At 46.3% G+C, this 20,184-nt stretch overlaps 1 protein-coding gene across 1 annotated transcript in view; it reads right to left on the bottom strand.

Moving 5' to 3' along the window:
• The window catches only part of ST8SIA2 (ST8 alpha-N-acetyl-neuraminide alpha-2,8-sialyltransferase 2), a 62,017-nt gene that overhangs the window by 17,947 nt on the left and 23,886 nt on the right, over positions 1–20,184 (bottom strand). Inside the window, exons 2-4 of the mRNA XM_055326585.1 lie at positions 11,347–11,409; positions 7,735–7,863; positions 3,928–4,185 (exon numbers count right to left, since the gene is read on the bottom strand). Coding sequence (XP_055182560.1) covers positions 3,928–4,185; positions 7,735–7,863; positions 11,347–11,409 — 450 coding nt within the window. The remainder of the gene's footprint in view (positions 1–3,927; positions 4,186–7,734; positions 7,864–11,346; positions 11,410–20,184) is intronic.

Genomic DNA, 20,184 nt, shown 5'->3' with positions numbered 1-20,184 from the left:
CTCCTGCCTCAGAACTCAGAAAAACGAGGCATCATTTTCATGTCCACCAGTTTGAGACAATTACTCCTACTGTCCTGAAGCTTGGCTGAGCCAGGCTTCCAAGACATTCCCAAGAGCCTGGGACCTCTTCTGGGCCAACTTCCAAGTCCTAAGGGCAGAGTGAGATGGATTCAATGCAGTTCAGATCTACCAAATCTATCATGGGCCAGTGAGGGCTGTGGGAGAGGCAAAGAAGGAAGTGATGTGGAGCCTGCCCCCAGTAGGCTTCCAGGTTGGTCAGGGGAAAGGAAATGGGGAAGTGCATACCCAGCTACAATATTGGTCAGTTGGGGTGTCATCCAAGTGCAGTGCTGGAGACTCTGGGGGAACCCTGGGGCTGTAAGCAATGTGAGGCAGGCTCCCAACCTCACTCAACATGGGACCCAACTCATGGCAGGTGTTCTAGGCAGGTGTTCTGTGGGGGCCAGGCTATTTCCATGACCATGTCCCAGGGCCACTTCTTTAGTGAAGATGATGGGGACAGCTCTGCCCTGACTCACTCACAAGGCAATTTTCTTCATGCGGATGGCCGGGGGGAATCAGGATGGGAGTAAGCTTGATCTAACAGTAGGCCAGGCCTCCTGAAGCAAATTCTGGGTGGACTGTAGGTGGGCTGCACTGCTTTGATGGGCATGGCTCTGGGCTGGAAAGGAGTCTGTCCCTTCCAGAAACAGGCACGTCCACAGGTATAGGGTGAGGAATAATCTGCTGGGGAAGGAGGCAGCTCATGTTTGGCTCTGACTCATGTTTGCCTGGGCCCACAGCATGAGCCCGGCTGCCCCAGCCTGCCATGGACCTGTAGCTCTCTGCACCTCAGTTTCCTCACTGCAAAAGCCAGGGCAAAATAGAACATTCCTGTCAGGGTTGTTGTGAGAATTATATAAGTTAATGAACATGAAGTGTGTAGAATTGAACCTGGTACATGCTAAGTGCCTAATGAACATGACGATGATGGTGGAGATTTGTCTGTGAAGAGGCATTGGTTCATTAGGTGAGTGAGTGAGTGAGTGTGTGTGTGTGTGTGAGTGTGAGCACACAATGAAGTTTTGATTCCCAAACATCTGGGAATTTATTTTGTACATACATGACCCCGAGTGAGGCAGTCTCCTCACGCTGCCCCTGAAGGCTCATGGGGACCCTGAGGGGACCAGCCTTCCTGTCCAGCCCCAATTCCCAGCAGTACTTGAGGTGACAACAGCCTCCAGGGTCCATGGACTGAGCTTCTTTCTTCTATACCTTTCCTCACGCTGCTTCTCCTGCTCACCTTTTTCACTTGCCAAAGTCAACCAAGAGGAATTATGCTTCTTCCAGAAGCCTGCCCTGAACTCTTCCAGGAGGCTGTTTTGCAAGCTCATTGTGTTTTGCACACAGGGCGTCTTCTCACTGTATAGTGTAGAGCGTTCTGAGAGGGGGGCAAGGTCTCAGTGTCTCCCAGGCAGAGAAGGTGCCCGATTAACGGGTAGCAAGGCAAAGTGATTGAAGACTTCAATTGACAGAGACTCAGAACATCCCATCAGGACCTCCCGGTGTCTGTTATCTCATGGAGACTGGAGCCCGAACTGGGAGCCCCTTGTCTGTGCCAGGCACAGGCTTGGACAGGTGTCCAGAGATGGATGGGAGCAGCCTGCTTTGGGGAGCTCATGGTCAGTGTGAGGCAGATGGGGTGGAGACACAGGCTCCACTGTGCACTCTCATTCAGATAGGCAAATGCTACAGGAGAGGTAGTGTGGAGTCGTAGGGTCACCTCCTGGCACCCCACGGAAAGGCAGGGGAGGGAATGAACACTCAGTGTGCTCTATTGTGGGAGACACCATCCAGCACACTAACACATGCTGACTCAGGCAGTGGCCACAGAATTGCACCCCATTTACTCTTTGTGGGGGCTTTGGCCCATAGGATCCCCTAGGGGGAAGGCAGATGATTGCCCAAGTGGGATGAGCCCAGAGGAGTGGCCCTGGTGGGGCGGAGGAGCCAGTGCTACCACTCGGCATCGAGAAGGGTCTGTGCACAGTACAGTTTGGTAATTTTGCCCTAAAAGAGCACCAAGGTCACCCCCCCAAGACACGCAGGTGTGTGCGAGAGACAGACCTAAAGGTCAATGGACAACTTCATGGTGCTCTGGGGAGCTCTCTTCTTCATGCCTCAGGGCCCTCCTTTCTAAGCACGTGTGGACAGGTGTGGACATGACCTTTGGGAAAAGGCAAAGCAAACTGTGGCTGCGCTTCTCAAAGTGCAGTCCAAGCAGCAGCAGGAATGGTATTGGGAATGCAGAGTCTCAGGCCCCATCCCTGATGACTCTGCACGTGAATACGCTCAGCGGACTCCTGGGCTAGTCCGAGTTTGCGAGCATGGGGCCAGAGCACAGACTATTCCTAATGGAAGGATTCCAACAGGCTGAGTCCAGCCCGCTCATTTTACAGGTGATGATACTGAGGTCCAAGTCATGTGACAAGTGAGCAGCAGAGCCAAGACTGGACCCTAACACCACATTGCTCATCTTGCTGTGTAAGTAGCCAAAAGGGAAACCGCTGGCTGGAATCTGCCCCTGCCTCTGGAAAATGCTAGGGCAGGGCTGGGTGGAGCATGCAAACCTCACCACTGAAGCTTGTGACAAAGCAAGAGGCATGGCTTACAGGTGTGACACCACATCAGGAAGGCCTCCCATTCCATGTGCCTGGCACCCTTACTCGTACCCTCTGCCTACAGCCTTAACGCCTCTGCCATCCCACTCCACCTTTGCTCTGGCTTCCATCAGACAAGAGCAAGGAAGCCCTGCTTCCTTCCCCCCTTGCATCCCACTCCATCCCTGAGTCTCCAGACTGGGGGCTTTAAGAATGGGGGTGAGCCACTGGCTATGCCAGGTGCAAGCAGAATCCGGCAAGGCTTCCGAACTAAAACAAGTTGGGCTGCTAGGCAGCTGTGGCTCTTCCATTGCGGTGGATGCAGAAGTAAACACACCATCTAATCCCACGTCCTGAAGTTCAGGGTGTCCTGTGAGAAGGCTGATTCTCAAAGCCCCAGGACAAGGCTCTCTTTGCATCAGGACAGCCCCAGAGGAAACGTGAGATGCGGTATGCACTCCTGCCAGGGCTGGGGCACTGTTTGGTATGAAACTCGAGGCTCTGTGTGCCCTACTTCTGACGAGGGGACAGCAAGGCCTTGTTCTGAGTCTGTCTGGGTTGGGGGTCAGGTAGCAGGGCCATTGGTAACTGACTCCAAATGTGTCCCCAGGAGAATGAACAACGAGAGCTGATATTTCAGGAAGAAGGATGGTCAAGTCCAAGTTTCTCTGTCCCCCCACTCCCCACTCACTTCCCAGATTTTGACTACAGGATAATAGTTACTGGCAGAGCACCACCTTCAAGAACACTTACAAGAGGTTTTCAAACTTGGACTGACAACTGGCCGGCTGAGGCTTTTTCTAGGGGTCAGCAAACTTTTTCCGTAAAGGGCTAGATAATAAATGTTTTAGGATTCTGGCATTTGTTCTCTGGTTGCAATACTTCAACTCTGCCCAACTAATCTAGCTATTGAGGATATGAAAATGAATGGGCACAACCATGTTCCAATAAAACTTTATTGATAAAAACAGGCTGTGGGCCATAGTCTGCCTACCTCTGTGCCAGATTAGGGATTCTCAACCTTGGCTGTGCACCAGAAACATTTAGGCTCCCTGGGCCACATGCCAGGGCTCCAGATCCCTCAGATTGACTTGACTGATCTGGAGTGCAGTCTGGATACCTCAAGAAATTCTAATGCACAAACTTGAGAATGAGGACTAACCCAAAGCAATGTCTCTGTCTCTTGTTTCAACCTCTTGGGACAACTGGCCATGCTCAACTTAAAACCTGCCTGTGGCTTTGCGCCCAGAGCCCCTGCTGCGGTTACCTTATGACAAAGCTGTGCGTGTCAATCTCCTGCCCGCAGCCACTGTTCAGCAAGACCCCAGAGTTCCCCACGATGGCACAAGTCTGGAAGTGCTTGTTCTTCAGGGGTGAGGTTCTGGGGAGGAGATCGTAGAGGTTCTGGGACACGTTCATGGTGCTGTCGCGGTCAAAGATGTAATGAATAATGTCTCCGGGCTTCAGGGTCCCCTTGAGGACAGAGATGTCCTTTTCAGCATCCAAGAACTTTAAGATTTGCTTCCTACAAAAACCAAACACACGTGAGGAAAAGTTTCCCTGTTGCTAGCTGCTTTTGCCAACCCAGCTTTTGCTGTCCCGTCACCTTGTAGTGTGCTGCAGCCAACACACAGGTGAAGCGGAGTTCAGATGCCCTCTGAGGATGGGTTCTGGGTGGGGAGCGTCAGAGATGGCCCAGAGGCAATTATAGCGGGGGCCAGTCTGGTTTTGGGGGGTTATGGCCTCTTCCTATGAAGGGCAATAACTGCCAAGGGAGATAACTCCATGAGGACATATCATGAGCTCATCACAGAAGGCCCTGTAAAGAAGGGTGATCCAGCATTCTGGTTTGCCCAGGACAACCTGCTTTTAGCATTGAAAATCTCATACCCCAGGGAGCCCTTCCTGTCTTGGACAAATCCAGACAGTGGTCACTGTACTGTCATTTCCCTCTCATGGGGTTCTGGGAGATCATCTGACAGGAGGTCCTGATCCAGGAATAGGAAGCCAGGATGACACCTGTCCCTCACTCCTCAGTCATCTGTTTGCTTCCACAAAGATCTTCTCTGGGCAAAGGGGTGAATGGGAGTGTGGATACTGTGAGGTGTGTCAACCCCTTTACCTTTGAGAGACTGAGAATGTGGCCTGCCGTCCCTGAACTAGTCCATTCCGTAGAGTGTGCTGCCCTGTCTTCCACTGCTGTCTAGTTCGGGGATTGTAAAAATTGATACCTCTCTGGTCCCTCAGAGCAAGTTCCTTTGTGCTGTTTCAGAACAAAGATGAGCAAAGCATGGCTCTCTAGGCTCTAGGATGACTTTGATTGGGGTGGGGGTGGGGGAGTTCTAGAATCATCTAGCACAGTACACAACAGGAATGAGGTGTGGTCAGAAAGAGGATAGGTGTCTTCTTAGAATCACCTGGGGAGATTTACTCAAACCACCCAGGCCTAGCTGGGTGTTTATTGTCTGACTCTCCTAAAAGATCTTTAGAAATGACTTAAGTCATAGAGAGAAATTTGGTACCCACATTAGCCTAAATGAACTTCATTTCTGGCAACAAGTCCCTATCTAGCATAGATACAATGATGCCAGTCTTCTTTTCCACAAAACCTTCCTGCACTTTGCAAATGTGAGAATTTGCAAGATGGTTGCCCCATCGTGTAGATGGTAATACTGATGCCTGAGAGCCTGTGCGACTGGGGATGTTGACAATCTGTGGTGTGTCCCAGCAGGGTGCCCATTCAACAACCCACCCCCCACCCCCACCCCTCAGGAAATTATAACAAATCCAGAAGCTCTGGGCTCACAGCTGAGAAATCCTGACTCTAAGAATGGTTCAGGTCTCTACATCCTTTCTCAAGCTCGCAAGTGGCTCTAAAGTGTGCCCGGATTTGGGAGCACTCTGGCATAGCCAAGGGGCAGCTAGAATGCTGGGTGGGGCCCAAGGCTCTTCTTCCACTAGTCTTTCCTTATTAATGACCTGGGATCTATAGCCATCATGCAGGAGAGGCACCCCCATGATGAATAATTTGTATCTCTGGATGGGAAAAGAGGCATTATACTTATTCACTGCCCTTTACCAAGGATTATACAACTTGACAAACTGATACAGTGTGGTAATTGCTAAGACCTCCATAATAACTTACCCCAAAGTATTTAAAAGTAAGGAGAGTCCCCAGAAACTTCATAAACACCTCTGTGAGTGAATTAATTTATAACTAATTATGAGAAATTACTATCAATTATTAAACATCATTCCAAATCACTCACAGCATCTTTTATGGAGAATAATTTTGGTGATTAATTGAAAGAAGCTGAAGGAAATTCTTTTCTCCCCCTGGGGAAAGGCACATTGTTCCTGCCAGGGTGTCTGTGTGTTTGCAGGCTTCCATGGTCTGGTCTCTGAAAATGTGTATGTGTGAAGTGTCCACTTGTCTACCCGGTGGCAGAGGAAGGGCCATGGGGATGCAGGGAGGATTTCACTCTCAGATGGTGTGGTGGGGGGGGTCCCCCCAAATATATATCTACTTCCTAACCCTCAGAGCCTGTGCTGTGGCTTTATTTGGAAATAGCATCTTTGCAGATGTCATGAAATGAAGGATGGTCCTTCATCAAGATGGTCCTGGATTATTACCCTGGGCCCTAAAGCCAATGACAAGTGTCCTTACAAGAGGCAGGAGAGGGAAACACCCAGACATAGAGAAGACCATGTGTGATGGGGGCAGGGATTGAAGCGATGAGGCCACAGGGCCTGCAGAAGGGTTGGGGCACCGCCCGCCCCTGCGGAGGGAGCATTTGGAACTCGGGCCTCAGAGCTTCGAGAGAATATGTTTCTATTGTCCTAAGCCACTTAGGGGGCAGGGATTGCTTTAGAGCAAGCCAATCCTGGGAGACTACTGCAGGTGTTCCACTGACCAACCTAAGGGTGCTGCTGATCCAAGGGCGAGTGAGGTAGGCGTGCAGCTGGTCCACCCAGGGGGCCTTAGAAGGGGAACTGGTGAGGGTGGCAGAATGATGGCAACAGGATTTAGTTCCTTCAGATGGCTTCTCAGCTCCTGGGTCCTGGGTCTCACACCTTTCTAGCCACACTCCCCTCTCCCCCCCCCCCCCCAGCCACCATCTCACTGACCTCGCCACCCACGTTTCCTACTTCCTACTTTGGGTTCCAGCAGCACTGAGCACAAATTGCAGACGTCAGGCTGTGTGTGCAAACGGGACGCAGCTTGGCATGCCTGGCAAACTCCTAATTACCTTTCATAACCCACTGCTCCTTTCCTGGCTATCCTGCTTAATCCCCTTACAAAATGAAGTGTCCTCTCCTCAGTGTGATCTCTGGATTTCCACCTATTCATGAGATGCAACACCACCTAATGTGTGCATCACACGGCACTGTCCTGCCTCATAGCTGCATCTCCCCGCTAGCATGTCCGGCTCATGTCAGCACCCCAGGGCCCCCAGCACGATGCCAGGGTTATCCTGACCAAGCTTTCCTGGGTCAGTCGTGGCTACATGAAAGTCAAGTACTCAAACTGCTGACACTGTAATCCCTTCTTTACAGCTCTCCGTCCCTGCCAGCCAGCAGTGACTGCAGAGTTCTGAGACATCACTCTCGAAAGCTCAGGACAAGAGTGCTCTCTGGCTAAGCACACCTCTTCTCTTCATGTCAGCTCCTGGATCGCCTCCACAGAAAGGCGGCACAGGTGCCGGGCTGGCGCAAGCAGGAAACGTCTCCTGCCAGAGAAGGACTCCTGCTTTGCGTCCTCTGGGAGAAGCCACCTGTGGTCTCCACCCCCCAGGCTCCTGCTGCCACAGATCCGAGGGCCTCGCTCCTTCTGGAACCAAGGACCTCAGCAGGGCCACCTCCCACGCCCCACTCACTGCACACATGTGCTGGGCTGCTGGGCTTGTCTCAGGTTTTTATTTCCAATTGATCGCTTACAGATGACACTTGTCTCAGCGGGGGGTAAACATTTTATTTCTATCCTGACTTCTTTAGATGATGGAGAGCGGCAATTTGCTGGCTTGCGCCAAAGAAGGCCAAGGCTGTCTCTTGTCCTATAGGTAATTACCACTACCTGATCCTCAGAGAGAGCGTCTGGTTGTGCCTCCATTTGGCCGAGGCTGGCTGGATGTTGTGCTTAATGCTTTCATTACTTCTGTCAACAACAGCTGGCGACGAGGAGCCATTTATTACAACTTCAGCTCTGGAAGGGAAAAGAAAAAAAGAGAAAGAGGGTAGACATGATCTGTTAGCATGCCGATGACAAGTCTAATAGTTTTGTTTTTGCACGGGCTTGGATGTAAACTTCGGGAGAGCAAAATTGCAGTTATTACCTGAGAAGGGAAGGAAGTCTATTTATCCTCTAGAATGCACAAACTCTCTCCCTCAGGTATAAGCTGCATACAGTTTGGAGATGGGGAGGGGGTGGTGGAGAAGAAAGGAATGCTTTTCCTCCCGATATCCCCGCCCCAGTGTCTCCTCCCAGTGAAACCTAGCTGTCACTGTTGGAATAGTAATAGATCTTCAAGTGACTTTTGCAAAAGTCCGCAGTTGCATTAGCAGCTGGGTGTTATAAGATGGTCTACAAACTTAATAAAGAGAAAACAAAGCTCATACCAGGGGAATGCGATGCAGCCTGCAGCTTCCCCCACTTCCGCTTATCCCATCACTGCCTCGTTTGTACTTTCAGATGCCACCTCACACCTTGTTTCACAGTTCTCAGTGCTATGTCTCCCTCTCTCACTAGGCTGTGAGCAGGGGAGCTCCCTCATTCATTTCTTTATTCCCAGTGGTCTAACATAGCAGGTGCTTAATAAATGTTTGTTGAATTGGAATTTGAATTTCACCCTGGGGGAGCCTGGATGGATGAAGGAGCTGGTTGGCCCTCTGTGCCCGAGGCAAATCACAGTTCTGGCTGCACACCATTTCTCCACCTGACTCAGGAACACTAGGTATTCCGGGTCTGCTTGAATTCTGAGGTTTGAAATCTATGCTAGTAGGTCTCTAAGAAACTAGGTTACAATTATATCTCTAAAGGCAGCGTAGTAGCCAGCCTGCCTCTGTCAGACACAGATGCATGCGGGTCACATCAGAACTTCCTTTTGTCTGTGCTGACAGCAGATTCTCCCACTTAGAGTGATAAGTGGATTTGTGATGCCAAATTTTGGAGCTCTAAAGAATTCAAACCAAACATCTATGTCCTCAGCATTTATCTCGAAAGAGCCAAGTTAAAAAAGATGCAATCCTTTTAACAAGGTCTACAGCCGATGCTCTACTTTGCTTTTTATAGGTAGAGAAGAAATTCAGTTGGGGGTGCAAATTGTCTCTGCACATTCTCCCCGCATACCTTCATTTCTCAATATTCCTGACTCTTCTGGCTGCTATAGCTGGTCTTGGATTCAAACATATGTAACTTTTGCAGAGGCCTAGAAGAGGAAACAGAGGGCCCGACCCTTGGAAATGTTGCTGTTTCCATGAAAGGAAGCAGAAGGTGTGCATGAAAAGATTCCACAAGCTGTGTGACTGTGGATAAATCACTTTACCTCTCTGAGCTTCAGTTCCCCCATTTATAGAAAAAGGGTATAGAAGAGGAAGATATCTAACATTCAGGTTCTGGAATTCTATAAGGACCATGATGTCTCCTGCACCTCTCACTAACTGCCCTCTCATGAAGCTCCAGGAGGAGCTGCTTGTGGCTGTAACCCTTTGGTACTGCCCCCTTCTGCACAGGCCACAGGCAGAAGCAGTGATGCTCAGGACCACAGATCCAGTTGCCACACCTCAAGAGCACAAACTTCACTGCAGCTTAAATCTGGGATAGAAAAACTTGACTGCTTGTGATGGGGCATTGTCTTCCTAAGTGGCTAGCTGATGTTCCCATTGGCAATAAGTGACCAGAACCTGGCCTCTTATGGCTTGATGTGGATTTCATCTAAAGTGAAGCTCCCTAGAAAGTGGGGCACATTGGGTGATCCCAGGCTTTCTGAGGCCATAAGGTTTTGCAGAGGTACCTATCCTGGATGCTTGCCCAGGGAATTTGCTTGGAAAACTCCAGAAGGAGTTTCTAGGCTTCTCTGGGACAGAGTGGAGGAGGTAAGGAAGGGAAAGAGGTAAACACTGGCATGACTATTGGCAAAATTCCATTTCTCTCTCCACTTCCTAGTGAAACTGTGGAGGGGACCTGGCACTGCCAACCATGGTCTTCCTGGATGTCAACCCTGGCTCTGTGGCTACTGAGGTAGGGGACTTGGTCAAATCACTTCAGGTCTCGGGCCTCTGCCTTCTTCTCTGTAAGATTGAGGGGATGGATAAGGTGACCCAGGAACCACCTCAGGTCACTGGTTTTACATGCTTTACATTGCAGAAACCCAGCTGGATTGGGGAGTTGTCCTAATTCAATGAGGAAACAGGCTCAGGGGGAGAAATAATTTGCCCATGGCCCCAGTTAACAAGCACGGGAAATGAATCCAGGTTTGACTGGCTCTTAAGACTCTTTCTTCCTGCTTCTCATAATCAATTTTGATTAAGACTCTTCCACCCTCAAGTTACCATGGGGCACAGCTGTGACAAGATCAAGGGGCAAGATCTTTTTTCTCCAAAAGGGGACGTTTTTTTCCACAGTAGAGGAGAAAGAAACGTAGGCCACATGTCCTTCTTTCTTTTTTCTTTTTTTTCTGCATTTAACCAGGCATAGTGTGAACTTCATTTGTAGCTTCCAGGTAGTTAAGAGGTCATTTGAGATCTAGAAGCAATGATGTCAGGGAGAGAGAGGTCACTTTCCTGAATCATGTGGGGTTAGGAATGGATATATTGAATAGGTCTGATAGGGTCAAGAAACCTAAAAAATATCTATGGAAGGGCAAATAGCAGACTCTACTCCAAATAATTTGGATTTCTCATTCCCAGACTGGCCACAATAGGATATTTAGTAAGTAAAACAAGGCCTTCATTTTCAGTAGTGGTTGCTTATGTCAAATAATGTGGCATTCTTTCTTCCTTTCAATGTTCCTTGAGTTCAGGCTCATAGACTGTAGGTCAGAGCTATGGGACAGTTGTCATCACTGGACAATGGGGACTCAGAGGTATGGCCCAACTATAGTCAGTGGCAAGTGGGGTCTGTGGCTTGCAAAGCATTTGCTCACTCCTGTGTATTGAGCTGCCCCTGGCCAACGATCATCACAGGAGAAAACACCCTTTCAGAATTTAGCTTGTGCATTCAACAATCAAGATAAATATTATTAGGTTGACTCCCTAACTATTTTTAAGAGTTTTTTGCGAAGTTCCAGAATGTTTTATTTTCCATCTTAAACTCCTAGATAAGCCACCTACCACAATGAAACTGAGAGAAACTCCTGATTCTCTTTAGAGCTTCCATTGCTCAGCAAAAACACAAGTTATGAATAAGCACATTGGTGGCTCAAGTGCTTCAAAGTGTGTGGGCTCTTTTCCAGAAAGTAGCTCTTACCCATCTGAGTCTTCCATCTTTGCAGCCTTTAGACCCTGGGCCATTTCATGGGCTCTTCTATCGACAGCTCCTCCCCAAAAGTGATTAGGGAAATGCAAAGCCAAAGTGAAAGGAAACAGATCTATTTGCTAAGTAAGAAGGGCACCATCCAGCAAAGAGGAGAAGCAGATTAATAGCTGCCTTACAGCAAAAACAAATGAACACAAAATCTAATTTACAAACCTATTAGATTTGCTATGTAAGCTGTTCACAGCTGATCTGATTGTACCTCTGCCTCCAGAATCCCTGCAAGACAAAGGAAATGCATTATTTATAAACCCAGCTCTTCTTTGTAAAGCCCTCTTCAATCACCAGGAGATCCCGCAGCCGGCCTGGAGAACTATAGAGGGAGAATGAGATCTCACTCTGGCTTCTCCAGAATGGGCATCATCCTGGCCCAGACACAGACCCAAGCATTTTACAGGGAAGTAGGCCTCCCAGATCCTTCCCACCTCCCACTTGAACACTATTTTAATTCGTATCAGGGTTTCCACTTGAGACTTTCATTTGAGTCTTGAGACAAACTCCTTTGGGTTAATCTGCCCTAGTTAATCCCACAGGATAGTACCCCTCAGCATGACTCAGCATCTGCTCTAACATGACTCAGCATCTGCTCTCCATGACTCAGCAGGACTTGGCATTCACTCTAGCATGATTCAGTATCTGCCCCCAGTCTTCTCTTGCTCTCACATGTGTTAGAATGTTGTCCGTCACATTCCAAACCTGAGACACCAGAAGTTCAACAGAGGCAGCAATGATTAACTCAATGTGATACCAGATGTGATAATGATTTGCCTTTTGGGGGCAGGAAAAATAATAAGTCGTGTCACTTTGTAGGGAGGAGCAGGTGATCGGTGAATAATGGAGTCAGTCCTCTGCTTCTCACTCTGGAATATGTTTTTGGGGTAAAAGCCTTCCAAGGCCCTTTCTAGCCCCACCATCCATTCAATTCTGGAAAATTCCATTCTGAAGGGGGGCTGTAGGACCATGAAGTTTCACCCTGCTTTGTTATCACATTGGGCCGGGGGATAGATGAATCCTTTTACCCTTGGTACCTAGTCCACCCTGTGCACTGTGTTGGTTTTTAAAAAGTGGTGAGACTAATTATTTTTATTAAATTAAATATTTTTCCCCCACTGATTTATAGGATGTGTGGTTGAGGAGCTATTTCTTCATACTTTTCTTATTTTTTAAAGTTCCATCTTGCCTTTCAGTCAGGGTATTGGAGCACTCCAAAGAAACAATTAAATCACTGGCAAAGCTGTGTGTTTCAAGGGATTCTGTGATTTAATGAAAATTCTTTGGGGGAAGTTAACACCTATCTCTACACTGGCTGTAAGTCTGGATTTTTCTGTCTGCTTCTTTAGGGTTATCATATCTGTAGTTATAACACTGTGCGTGTGTTGTGTGTATGCATGTGTGTGAAAGCATACATGTCTTTTCCTGATGGACTGAAATGTCCTTTCAGCATTATTTGGCAACAGGCAACATTCTCCTATTTCACAGCCAAATAGCCAGACAACAGGAAGTGTGCTATGTCCTGTCCAGAGTCTCCTCCCTCAGGTCTTTCCTCAGGTCTCAAATTTCCATCATTCCTGGTCTAGTTCTTGATTTCATGGATTGGCTCTTCACATCTTAAATCAATGCCTACTATTTCCTTTTTGTCCCTCCTTGTTTCTCCCTGAGATGACAGATCTTTAGCACTTTTAACTCAGAGATCTGGGCGTATCTGTCCAACTCTGGCCCTGTAACTATGTCTACTCAGATCAAACCCCAAGGGCTTTCTTGGGTGTACCACCGTCCACATGTCACTGACCTTTCACATCCCTGCACCCTGACCCCTGTCCTCAAAATCAGTACTCTTTGTGGGGAGGGAAGACCTGCAGAGCCAGATATTAAGTCAAGTGCAGTAATTAAAAGTGTGGTAATAGCTCAAGGCTAATGAAAGGTTAATGGAACAAAAAAAGATCATGCAGAAAGACTGCATATAAGAATTGATATATGGCTTTAAAAAGTCATGATCAATGAGAAATTCAATAAATGGTTTGGAGTAGTTGGTTAACAATCTAGAGATGAGGTGGAGGGGAACGAGTTGAGTGATACTTTATTCTACACAGCAAAATAAATTTCAAGTGATTTAACTAGTGTTTCCTAAACAACAGCCATTCTCATACTCCTACCACCAGTTCACCATGTTTCATTTATCACTCACACCATTACCTACTTAAGTTTTAAAATGGACTCATCTTTAAAAACTCCTTATCCTAAGCAATGCCATCTGTGAAAAATACAGATTTGATACCATGATTATACATGCATTTGAAAAGAACACAAAGTCATTAACAAAAAAAATATTTATCAGTGGAATTCCTAAAGTCATATTATCCCCAAGAATACTTGTAGTACCATCTGGGAAAGAATGAATTGAAGAGGCACATTTTTAAGGAAGGTATCCCATAAGAAATTGGTGAGAAAATGAAAGAGAATACTTATCAAATCCTTGATGAGGTATGAAGAGTGTATGTGAAAGACTTTTTAAAATTCAGAAAGGTAAACATAAATCATAAGAGAAAATGTAAGACAGATTTGACTTTATAAAAATCTAAAACTCTGCTTATACAAAAAAGCAATCCTCAGTAAACTCTGTGCACAGTGTCTTTCAGGAAATTGAAGCAGGGACCAGGTGAGAGAGCACTGTCTCTATGTAGCCCTCCGAATTAATGTGACCAAGCGTTTGGAGAGAACCATGTGCCCAACAACAACTTCCCTGAGTCTTTCTCACCAGGCGAGATCCCGAATGGCGCTAAGACCTGATGTGGGCACTGCAAATCCAAGGCTTCTTTCTTTCTTTCTTTCTTTCTTTCTTTCTTTCTTTCTTTCTTTCTTTCTTTCTTTTTTTAAGATTTTATTTATTTATTCATGAGACACACAGAGAGAGGCAGAGACATAGGCAGAGGGAGAAGCAGGGTCCTGCCGGGATCCTGATGCGGGACTCAATCCCAGGACTCTGGGATCACGCCCTGAGCCAAAGGCAGATGCTCAACCACTGAGCCACCCAGGCATCCCTCTGGAGCATTTTTCATATCAGTTCTTCTTTTACCTCAGGACTTCCCAGCTTCAGCACTGTTGACATTTGGGTGGGAGATTTCTTCATTAATTTCTTTAATGGGAGATTTCTTTAATTTCTTGGCGGTTGGGAGTAGGGTGTTCAGCAGCATCTTGGCTTCCATCACTTTATGCACCCACCCGCCAAGTTATGACAACCAAAAATGTGTCCAGACATGACTGAATATCCCCTGGGGGCAGGGGGGGAAAATTGTCTCCATTCAGAATCTCTGCTCTAACTCTTGCTTTCTGCCCATTGCCCCTGGGAACATGGATTCCTCCCCCAGCCAGCCCATCTGCATCACCTCAAGCTGAACACCAAGCCAACATCTATGCCTCCCTTTCAAACCATCCCCATTTTCACTTCTCTACCATCTTTTCCTTCTTTTTCCAGAGCATTCAATTGTCTTATAGCATTTGTCACCTTCATTCTGTATTTAATTATTTCAACTATTTCATGGACTCACAAATGGGGGAACTTTAAAGAAATCTTAGGTGTCTAGTCCAAACTCCTCTTCTTAGAGTTGAAACCAGGGCCTGGAGATTTGGTCCTGGTTGCAGCTTCCCCAGCTGCTCGCTGCTTTAGAATATCAGCCCCTGGAGAGCATGCATTAATCAGGTCTTTTATTTTCTGTATTCTGAAGGGCCTGCCCCTCTGAGGGTTAGCCAATTCCTAGAGACAATAAACAACTTATTTGGGAGTGTACCTTTCAAAGACAAACCAACCAATTTTACAGTCCACACCCCTGCCACCTCCCTATTGGTGTCTTGCACTTTGGGCTACTATCCCCCTGCCCTAATCACCCCAGACCCAGGTATTAGACAGCTAGGACCAGCCCCTATGTCCCAGAGCCTGCTGAAATTATTCAAACTAGCCAACCTCAGCCTGTTTGCCCTGCCTTACTCTTCCTTACTGTGAGAACAACAATAAAGGCTCTAGTCCACAGTTTTCCCTGTCTCACTGCCTTCTGAGTGACCTGGAGCTTCTCTATGTGGCCCTGTATGGTGTGGCATGCCCCTTGGGATCTAGGAGTATAACAAATCATCTTTTTAATGGCAATTGTCTCCTGACCTGTTGGCCTGACCATACCTAAATAATAATACAACTAATATTAAAACAGGGGGGAGCTCTGTCTTGTTCACCTTCACAGCCTTGTGTAAATGGGGCTCAGTGAATCAAATCTAACTTCAAGGTTGAGTGGAACTTTTTTCCCAAATCTTCCCTTCCCAGTGTGGACACTGTACATATTATTTACACTATATAAGACACAGTTTCACCTTTCAGATATCCATAGAATGGGGCAGACTGTCATTAAAAGAAGTAAACTGCAGATGTTTGGCTCAGCAAGAATCACATGAATTGACAAGGAGGGTTTTTTTTTTCTTCTAATTAGGTTTTGCCTTCAATGTTATTAAAATGAATTTATATTCCTTACAATGGGAGACTACTGATACCTGCTTGGTTGAGTAACATAAGAAGATTATCAGGTGAGAAGAATTTGCTAGAGATAATTCACAGTGTGCTGAAGTCACAGAAACAAAGTTGCTTAGATCATCCAAAGGAAAAAAATATATGGGAAAGCACTACGCACACATAAAGAACTCTATAAAATGAGGTATAATACTGGTAATAACCACTGTATATTTGACCCTGCTAAATATTCTCAGCCCTAGCAATGATAGAGATTCACTGCTTTAGAGCTCTACATTTTAGGACAGTGATCTTCTTTCCACCACTGACCCAATACTCTCTCTAAGTAGATTATACTTGGTAAACTAAGACAATACAGAAAAATATTATGTTATTAAAAAAATGCACAATTAGTTCCGTTTTTGATGCAAAGCAGTTAGCAAACCTGAGAACTCCATTTCTATGTTGCCTTTTCACCCAAGCCCAGTTGTTTATGGGTAAGGTAACATCCAGTGGGTTGGAGTCTTGTAGCTGTGTTAGAATTCCTGTCTTCTCTGTTTCCCACTGGAGAATCAGGCCCAGTAAACAAACTGTCAGCTTTAATTAAGAGTCTAGACCCAACTTAAACAACTGACTAGTCTTGAGAATAAAAGATTAAACTAAAGCACAAATCATGAATTTGCAGATGTTCTTCCTTCAGAGTTTTGGGAGGATACTGAATGTGTTTTTTTTTCCCCCTCCAATTTTTGTATAAAACCACTTGGAGTTTGTACCTGTTGACATCCAAGGGACACACTATAAGTATATGGCCCCAGAGATGCATGTGGGGAGGACAGTAAGGAAAGGGATGATTCATTTGGGGTCAGTCACATGGACAGAGCAAGGGCTTCTTACAGGCCTTAAGGGGGAGTTTTTTTTATTTTTTTTATTTTTTGTGGCAAAATATACTTAACATGAAATTCCCATTTTAATCCTTCTAAAGTGTACAATTCAGTGGCATAAGTATATTGTGTAGCCATTACCACTATGTAGCTCTAGAAGTTTTTCTTTAATCAACCAAAGTGAAACTCTGCACCCATTAAATAGTATCTTCCTAATAATCCCCTTGCCCCTAGACCCTGGTAACCTCTATCAACTTCCTATCCTCATGAATTTCTCTATTCTAGATATTTTATATAAGTGGAATCATACAATATTTGACCTTTGTGTCTGGTTTCTTTCACTTAGTATAATTTTTTTAAGACTCTTCCACGTAGTTCATGCATCAGAAACCTGACTTTTGATGTGACCCTTCTCAGGAGGCAGAACATCACAGAGACAAAAGAGGGAAAGACTCCTCCAAGATGTTTGTATCTTGATCCTTGAGCATCTGTGATTAGAAGAGGAGCACAGGTTCTACCAGCTGACCAGAGTTTGAATAGTTCAGGGGCTCTCCTCTGCTCAGGGCTTACTTGGCTAGGAGCTTCCTGAATTCGTTGCTGGAAAATTAAGCTTTTCTGTCCATCTCCTCCTCTATGGGGCTAGTTTTACTTGGCCAAGGGCTCAGATGGGCAAGAGGCCCAGCCTCGTTGATCCACTGCAGATCCTCACCACGAGGCTGGCAATAAAATTATTTTCAGTTGCCCTAGCACAGTGGGAAACATGGCACCCCCATCCTTTGGACTAGGCCAATTTGCATTCCCAAGGAGACTCTGTCACTGGTTTCTGATTCATTCGGAGCAGAAGGCAGTAACATGTGTTGTTGCCCATAGGCTTAGTGATTCGTTTTGGGTTGGGCACTGTGAGACCATCCCCTATCACCTGTATATTACCTGCATTAGTGGGAACTTCTTCCCAGCTTTCCAGTCATCCTGATCTAAGGCATCTTCAGTAGACACCACTGGGTAGTCCCTGATGAAGGACTTGCACCCAGCCACAAGCTAGTCAGGAGTGATATAATGGCTGGAGTCATCAAGAGACCTGAAGCTCGAGGTCATATTTTCCAAACTCTAAGAACTAGAGGTTACTGCATTCATGCCATTCACAACCTTATAAGTGTAGCCAGCCTTTCTAGTCACTTTTCATAGCAACTCCAAGGGGCTGCATTCTCCAGGATTATGAGTCAGCAAACTTTTCCTTTAAAGGGCCAGGCAGCAAATATTTTAGGCTTTGTGGACCAAGAGTAAAAAATGGAAGATTTTACAATGAGAAGAATGCAATTCTTTGGGGGGAGGGGCAGAGATTAGAATTTGCTTAATTGAGACTTAAAGCTAGTAGTCCTGTCATCATGATAGAAAGGTGGTGTCATTCCTCTATAAAGCCTTCCCTTCCTTCTTTCCTCCTATGAACTCATCAGAACACGTCTCGAATCTATCTCTCTTTTGTTTTTTTCTTTTTTCTTTAATTGGAGTTCGATTTGCCAACATATAGTATAACATCCAGTGCTCATCCCGTCAAGTGCCCCCCTCAGTGCCCATCACCCAGTTACCCTACCCCCATGCCCCACCCGCCTCCCCTTCCACTACTCCTTGTTTGTTTCCCAGAGTTAAGAGTCTCTCATGTTCTGTCACCCTCTCTAATTTTTGCCACTCATCGAATCTCTCATTTGGACTTCTACTCTATCTACGCTTACAGGGTTGGAGAACCTTTCATTCAGGGATGCAGGTTAAGAGCACAAGGCTCTGTGATAAGACTCCCTGGGTCTGAGTTCTAGCTGAACTAGCCATTAGCTGTGTGATCTTTGACCATTATTTAACCTATCTAGAAGCTTTCGTTTGTTTCCTCATCTACAGAATGAGTAACAGTATCTACTTCATGGAGTTTTTGTAGAGATTGCATGAGCTAATGAATGCAAGGCTTTAGAACGCTGCAGGACATATTATAAAGCACTCGATATTAGTGTTACACGTCCTTTGATTTTTTCCCCCCAACCTTTAAAAAATGTCAAAACATTCTTGGCTTGAGGGCCACATGATAACAGGTAGCTGGCTGGATACGATCTATGAGCCACAATTTGCTGACCTCTGCTCTAGGGAGTGAAGAGCAAAATGCCTCTCATCCTCCACGTGGGAGGCGTCTTTGCCGTATTTCTTTTTGATGACATCCTTCTGATTGAGCACAGCTTTCCTGAAGTCATAGCTCCAACAAGAAGGACCATGAACTTCACTGCCAGCTCTTCGCTAGCGTGACAACTACTGTGGATCATACTGAGAGCTGGAACTGGCCAGTCACTTCTGGACTGCCAGCCAGGACTTGGTGTGACCGTAAAGGTCAGTTTTATAGGCAGCAAGTGACACTTCTGCTATGGTAGTTCCATCAAATTTAGACTTATCCCCAGTGCCCTCATGCCAGTCACCAGTTTGTCTCTCTCTGGTTCCATGAACTCAGCTTCTTGCTCATCAGGTCAAGTCTAAAGCTTTACTTACGTGCTAACAGTCTCTGTGACAGCTTTCCTATACAGCGAGTCTTACTGTACAGGATCCCTTGAACCTCACAGATATTGAAACATGCCGGGAAGAGAGCTCTGAAGAGACCTGTGTAGGGTTTGCCCCTGACAATGATGTTCCCATGACGATCGAGATCTCTGCTGTTGATACCAGGGACGAGGGTGAGGTCAGCAAGCTCATGGGTGTATCTGTAATGCCCCTGAGCTCTCCTCATCCACTGTTCAGCTCCTTTCTCTGCTGTTCTCCCTTTTTTCACTTAAATATTAGCTTATTATTAAATTATTAAATATTACTCATTTGCTTTGATTTTAGGAAACTTTTGCTTGTTAATCAGCTTCTGTCAGTATACAAAAAGGAACCAGTTCACTCCTGGCTCTCCCTTTGCTCAACTTCAGAAAACATCTGTGTGAACTTAGCGCTTTGATTATATTCCAGCCAATTTCCCTAGTCTTCATATAAAAGTACAGATAGGCATCTGCAGATCAACATTCAAGTAAACAAGTCACCTGGATGCCAAACATTTTGTACCATGTTTATTGCTGGTCCTTTCTCATCATGAAACTGTCACCTCTAATGGGGTGGTGGGGGGGAGGGGGCCCTATGATTTATCATCCAAACCAGAGCCCTTTCAGGGTAAACTGAGGCACTGATTGCCAATCCATGTGGGACTCGCCATCCTCCCATCTGTACCCATTTTATAAAGAAGACAGACTTTATAATAGAAAGACTTCTAAGAGAATGCTGTGTTCCAAAACCTTGACCACTCAAAAACCAGAAACCAAGACAGTTAAAACTCAGAGATGAGACATACTTATTCTGTTGCTTGAGCTGGAGACAGTGAGGTTCTTGGTTGAGAAGACCTCTGTTAGTCGTTCATGGCTATAGAGACATTTCTGAGTCCCCCTGACCCATTCTGAAGGCCCTGCTTTATAGCGGGCCAGTGTACTCGTCCTACTTCCATGTCCTGGTCCTACCTGCACCAAGGTTCTCCCTACCACTGCAGCGTCACTAGCCTGTGGCTTTGCCAGACTGCGGTCGAACATAGGACAGGGGCCTGCTCATTTCTGTATTGTGAGGAGT

The sequence above is a fragment of the Nyctereutes procyonoides genome, unplaced genomic scaffold (assembly GCF_905146905.1).
Source record: "Nyctereutes procyonoides isolate TBG_1078 unplaced genomic scaffold, NYPRO_anot_genome, whole genome shotgun sequence".
In the NCBI taxonomy this organism is placed as follows: domain Eukaryota; kingdom Metazoa; phylum Chordata; class Mammalia; order Carnivora; family Canidae; genus Nyctereutes; species Nyctereutes procyonoides.
The sequence above is the reverse complement of the archived record's forward strand: the minus strand, read 5'-3'. Positions and strand labels throughout refer to the sequence as shown.